The 5,806-nt window shown below is 34.7% G+C and overlaps 1 protein-coding gene across 1 annotated transcript; it reads left to right on the top strand.

Moving 5' to 3' along the window:
- Positions 1–3,961: 3,961 nt before the first annotated feature.
- Positions 3,962–4,423, top strand: LOC109862599 (histone-lysine N-methyltransferase SETMAR-like). Its single transcript, XM_020442673.1, has one exon. It carries the CDS (start codon positions 3,962–3,964, stop codon positions 4,421–4,423), a length of 462 nt encoding a protein of 153 aa, XP_020298262.1.
- The last annotated feature ends 1,383 nt before the right edge of the window (positions 4,424–5,806 follow it).

Here is a 5,806-nt window from a genome sequence, read left to right as displayed (position 1 = left end):
ATGATCTATCACTGGTTTGATTTTTTTCAAAGGATGATTGGAAACTTCTTCATTATTAGAAAAGTGAAAGTATCGTAAAATTTGAAGATATCTATTTCGAGATAGACTTTTGCCGTATATTGGAGTGTACAGCAGTGGNTCTTGGCTCCAATAATCCTTTAGTTACCCTTTTACAACATGACCCATGTTTATTGATAAAGCAATAATTATCCATAATTTGTCTTCAGTGATAGGAGTCCACGGCTTCATATGTATTCGATCCGGTTCGGGATTTTGTTCTTGAAAAAGATTGGTTTGTTCTACAATCAAATTTACAAGAAATGTATTTACAAAATATTTCAAACATTCTAATGGAGTAGGTTTGTCTAGAGACACGTGATCACAAATACGTGCTTCACCAGTAAAAGTTTTTATAGATGGGTAAAAATAAGGATCATAGTGTACATCTGGTATATTCTCATCATGTTCGTTATCAAGTAAATCAACATCACAAGCAATAGTTCTGTCTGTAATAACATCTTCTTCAGGCTCTGACTCTCCACTACTCCAAGCTTCGTCATCACCTGTATTCATTGTATAGCAAAAGTAATAAAGTACGAGGAAGATAAAAAGTAACGGCAAATGTTGTATCAACACAGGTAAAAAAAATAAGTGTATCTCGAGCCTGACCTAACAGAGAACGCGAGGCGACAGGTGCTCCTACGCGCCGTTCTCACGCATGGCAAGGACGGACGACGATAAACGGGCAGGCCTAATCAAGAAATATATTTTTGATCTGCTATTCACAATTTTGCCAAATTGTTTTACTAGTAAATAGAAACTTCAAAAACCCAAAATAAAAATAAATTTGTTTATAATTGCAGCCGCACGCGAATCAAGCCATGTATTTGTTTTAGAGTATTTCACATGAAAATTAGGGGTACGGGGTGAGTGGGGAAGGAACGGGCAAATTGACATTATATAATATTAAAAATTGCTAATAATATTAAGAACTTTAATATTTAATTAAAAAAATAAATAGAACAAGTTGTTCTGGTGCGCCAAAATATTGGTTTTCCGGCCCTCTTAAGGTTAAAGCCTTACAAAATCGAACTTTTTTTTACATAAAAGATGTTTGTGCTCCTTAAAAATTAAATGTGCTCTACATTTCTAACATATTAAAGAATATTTGCAATTTTTCAGCCGGTTGGTCCTTTGCATTAACGAATAATAAACAAATGTTTATCGACACTCGAGGAGGATAGCGCTTCTGAAACCATTACAAAGTTTAGCATTTTTTGAACATTAAAGACTTTTGTGCTCCCTAAAAATTGAATGTTTACTGCGTTGTAACAATGCAAAGCTAGTTTGTGCAATTTTTCAGGCGGATGGTTCTTTGCATTAACGAATAATAAGCAAATGTTTATCGACACTCGAGGAGGATAGCGCTTCTGAAGCCATTACATAATTTAGCATTTTTTTTAACATTCAAGACTTTTGTGCTTCTTAAAAATTTAATGTTTACTGCGTTGTAACAATGCAAAGCTAATTTTTGCAAATTTTCAGGCGAATAGTCCTTTGCACTAATGAATAATAAACAAATGTTTATCGACATTTGCAAGGGATAACGGTTTCTAAAAGATTGTAAGTTTTTTTTTACCATTAAAGGTGTTGGTGCTCTTTAAAAACTAAGTGACTACTATATTAACAACAAAGAATATTTGTGCAAATTGTCAGCCGGCTGTTTGTTTGCATTGACAAATAATATTGTTACACGCGACTCACTGTTGAACACGCTGTGCGAAAGTTTTTTGCTGACTTGTTAGACGTGTTAGTTCAAAGTAGTGTTTTTTGCTGTTCATGTGTTTATGAGTTAGCACTCATAATGCAGTGTCAAACATAGATTTAGCACGTGCAATCAGTAATGTTGCGTCAGGAAAAATCCATGACTTTTGAGACTTATTACATAAAGAAAGTTACAAACGGAAAGAACCGTTGTGGCACATGTTATGTTGTAATATTTTACCTGCTAGTGCATGAGATCGAACAGTTGATAAATATGTACAAACAGGTTATTATAGATTTTAGAGATATAGCAATATATAATAATAAAACAAATAGAAAGGAACGAATAGGATCTGATAAAAATTCATAAAAGTATGGATCAAACGGCCAATAAGAGCCTTAACACGGATGTAAGTGTGTGAAATTAAGAATTTATTATAAATATTTTAATCGTAAAGTTTTGATCCCAGGTTTGGATCATCTTCAGACAAAGCCTGTTCAAATACGAAATAGTAACAAGCCATAAAATACTTGTATAAAGTATATAGGTTTTCAATATTGTTAACAGATGTTTCTGTCTGTGTGTACCAATTTTTTATTTGAAATTATTATACCTGTTTGTGAGCATTTGACTTTCAACATGAATAAGTGACAGTCGTTTTACCAATTTTATCAATTTACTATTTGGAATTGTGTTCGACATGTAAAAGTCTTTTGACATCTAACGATTTACCAGCTTTGTAAGTTATAGTAAGTTGTTGTTATTCTGTAATCTAAATTTTTTATACATGTATTTTATGGCTTGTTACTATTTCGTATTTGAACAGGCTTTGTCTGAAGATAATCCAAACTTGGGATTGAAACGTTACGGTTAAATATTTATAATAAATTCCTAATTTTACACACTAATAGTCGTGTTAAGGTCCTTATTGGCCCTTTGTTCTTTACTTTTATAATAAAACAACTTATTGATGAAAGACTACTGAACAATATTTAAGAAGTTGCAAATTCATATGCAAATATGGATATTTGTGATAATGTTAGTGATTCTGTGCAATACGAAAAATCAAAAATTTGTCAAGTACTGACTTTAGTTTTGATTTCACCGAAACTTTTCAGTGCTTCAATGACAATAGTTTTCTTGTTAATGAGTGTATTATAAGTAATACTGAAGGTAATTCTGTACAAGATTCTAATAGAAGTAATGTTGAAGTTAATTTTGTACAAGGACCACAGAAGTCTAGTAAACTACCTGGCAAGAAGATGAACAGAGTGTTCTTTCTCGGAAATTTTTCAAACTGTTTGGTGGTAGAACAATATTGAAGAGTTGGGTGCTTTTAATGATGAATTTACAATTCAGTATCCTAAATGTGTACTTGCTTTCAAAGACCAGAGTACTTTGCAGAAAGCACGGATTGGTGACGTAAATTTTCAAGCTCGCGTCAATTGCAAACATAAACATTGTACAAAATACAAGTTTTTTTATAAAAGGTAATATCAACGAACTTTATACCAACAAGTCAGTACACGTTTTGTTACAAAAGGAAATACAACATCGCGAAGGAGATGTGCATCGGCGATATGTGCGATATCAAAAACGGGCTGCTGTTGCGGAAGATCTTCAAGAACACTTATCATTATATGTGAAATATGATTATTTAAACAAAGCTTGCACAGCATTGTTGAAGGCTGGCAATTGTTTAGAAGTGCCACGTTTTTTGGTTCTTCAAAAAATACGTAGTGAAAATACTATTAAGTATGACTTATCGAAAGATTTTGATACATTTATGAAAAACTTAATGGAAAAATACGATAAAGAATGGACGGGAAAAGAATGGACGGGAAATGAAGTTCAATAAATTTCAATAAAAAATACATTAATCAGTATTCAGTTAAACCGTTTTATATAACTGTTATATATTTGGGTCGGTGGAAAAGCTCTGCGGATTTTTTAATAGATGACACTAGTGTCAGAAAATAATTATCGCATGTCGTTCAAATGTCAGTCTGCCGCACATATTTTGACAAGTCACACTACACTTGACATTTGGCAGAAGTGTTTGTTTTGGTCGGACGTATTTTGCGTGTACGGCATACAACTAAAATGGAAGATAAAAAATTGCATTTTCGCCATATTTTGCTGTTTTTATTCCGTAAAGGATATAAAGCGGCGGACGCTAAGCGCGAAATATGCGCCATGTATGGTGCCTCGGCTTTAAGCGCAGACACATGTGAAAGATGGTTTGCTAGCTTCCGTTCCGAAAAATTTAACCTCCAAGATGCACCACGCTCTGGACGGCCAAATTCTGTTGACGACAATCAACTCGTGGCTACAGTAAAGAGTGATCGACACGTAACGACTCGAGAGATTGCGAAGCGCTTTGGCATTCATCATACAATATTCATCATACAAGTTATGAATCGATTAGAAAAACTTGGCATGGTGAAAAAGCTTGATGTATGGGTGCCGCACGAACTGAACGACAAGAACATCATGGATCGGATTTTAGTGTGTGAATCTCTCCTGAAACAAAATTCTCTAGACCCTTTTCTGAAACGGATCATCACTGGAGACAAGAAATGGGTTGTCTACAACAACATTACGGCGGAAGTCGTGGTGCGGTCCGGGCGAGTCTTCACAAACGGTGGCAAAACCTAATTTGCATCCACAGAAAGTAATGCTATATATTTAGTGGGACTATAAAGGAGTGCTGTGGTTCGAGCTGCTCCCACAGGGCCAAACAATAGATTAGAAGAAATACTGCTCTCAGCTCGACAAATTGCGCAAGGTAGTGCAAGAGAAGCGGCAGAATTGTCGAATAGAAAAGGTGTGATTTTCCATCATGACAACGCTCGACACATACTTCTTTGATCACAAAAAAAAAATTGCAGAGCTTTAGCTGGGAAATAACGCAGCACCTACCATATTCGCCGGACCTTGCACCATCTGATTATCACTTGTTTCGCTCGCTGCAAAACAATGTTGACGGTCATCAATTCGACTCAATAAAGGCCATCCGAAATCACCTCGTTGATTTTTTTGCTCACAAGTCCCGAGAGTTTTACGAAAGCGGCATCAAGGCCCTACCAAAACGTTGGCAACAAGTTGTAAATCAAGATGGTCAACACATTGTGGACTAAATTAATTTGTATAAATGTCGATTTTGTGTTTAAAGTTTATACTAAAAATCCTCAGAACTTTTCCACCAACCCAATATTTGTTTTAATAACACAAGTACTGCGCTATGTAAGTTTTCTGAAACCAAAACTAGTAATGGCGAATTTAGATGCCACGGGATCCTTCGTTGATCCTCTGCCTTGGACAACAGCGCAGAGTTTATATTACACTCTTATATTGCCAGGATCTGAAACATATGGTCCAATTCCATTTGCTGAATTCATTTTTTCCGTTGAATGTACCTTAGATATCCGTCAATTTTTAGATATTGTTCACGACTATTTAACAAAATTGACATCCTATAGTCCAGTCATCGACAAAATAGATTGATCTTAATCTAGCCGCATTACTATCGGTTTCCCGCAGTTTTAATGACGTGTTGTTATCTAAATATATTATGGCATTATACGAGAATACAGAAAAAGGCATACCGGCACCATTTAACTAGACCGTTATTCATATTTGTTTATCGCATTGCCGTAATACAGTTTTAAAAAAACTTAAAAAAATGTTTTACCATTCACAAAAAATGAAAACAATGCGCAATACCGCAGCAATATTTGTCGCTCAAGTACTTCATTGTAAATTCGTGCAAGAGGCCGAACAAATCGTTTAAAACATTGTCAGATTCTTCGGGTGTGAAAATGAAATATCCGATTTTGACATGCGCCTGAAATACATAAAAGATTCTCGAAACGAAGAATTTGATTGTAAGTAAACCGATGATAAACCAGACAATGACCGCGTTAACGACAAATCAAAAAGACGCAGTTCTCCGTATTTTTACATATTTACTTCAATTAAAGACAATATTTTACACAAAAATAATGTTGCCGTGCCAAAAAATACATAATATTCGCCGAA

The sequence above is a fragment of the Pseudomyrmex gracilis genome, unplaced genomic scaffold (assembly GCF_002006095.1).
Source record: "Pseudomyrmex gracilis isolate BER0280 unplaced genomic scaffold, ASM200609v1 scaffold_2045, whole genome shotgun sequence".
In the NCBI taxonomy this organism is placed as follows: Eukaryota; Metazoa; Arthropoda; class Insecta; order Hymenoptera; family Formicidae; genus Pseudomyrmex; species Pseudomyrmex gracilis.
The sequence above is the reverse complement of the archived record's forward strand: the minus strand, read 5'-3'. Positions and strand labels throughout refer to the sequence as shown.

Excerpts from the sequence above, each read along its gene's own strand:
- LOC109862599 (XM_020442673.1), top strand. The coding sequence starts at position 3,962 with ATGTATGGTGCCTCGGCTTTAAGCGCAGACACATGTGAAAGATGGTTT.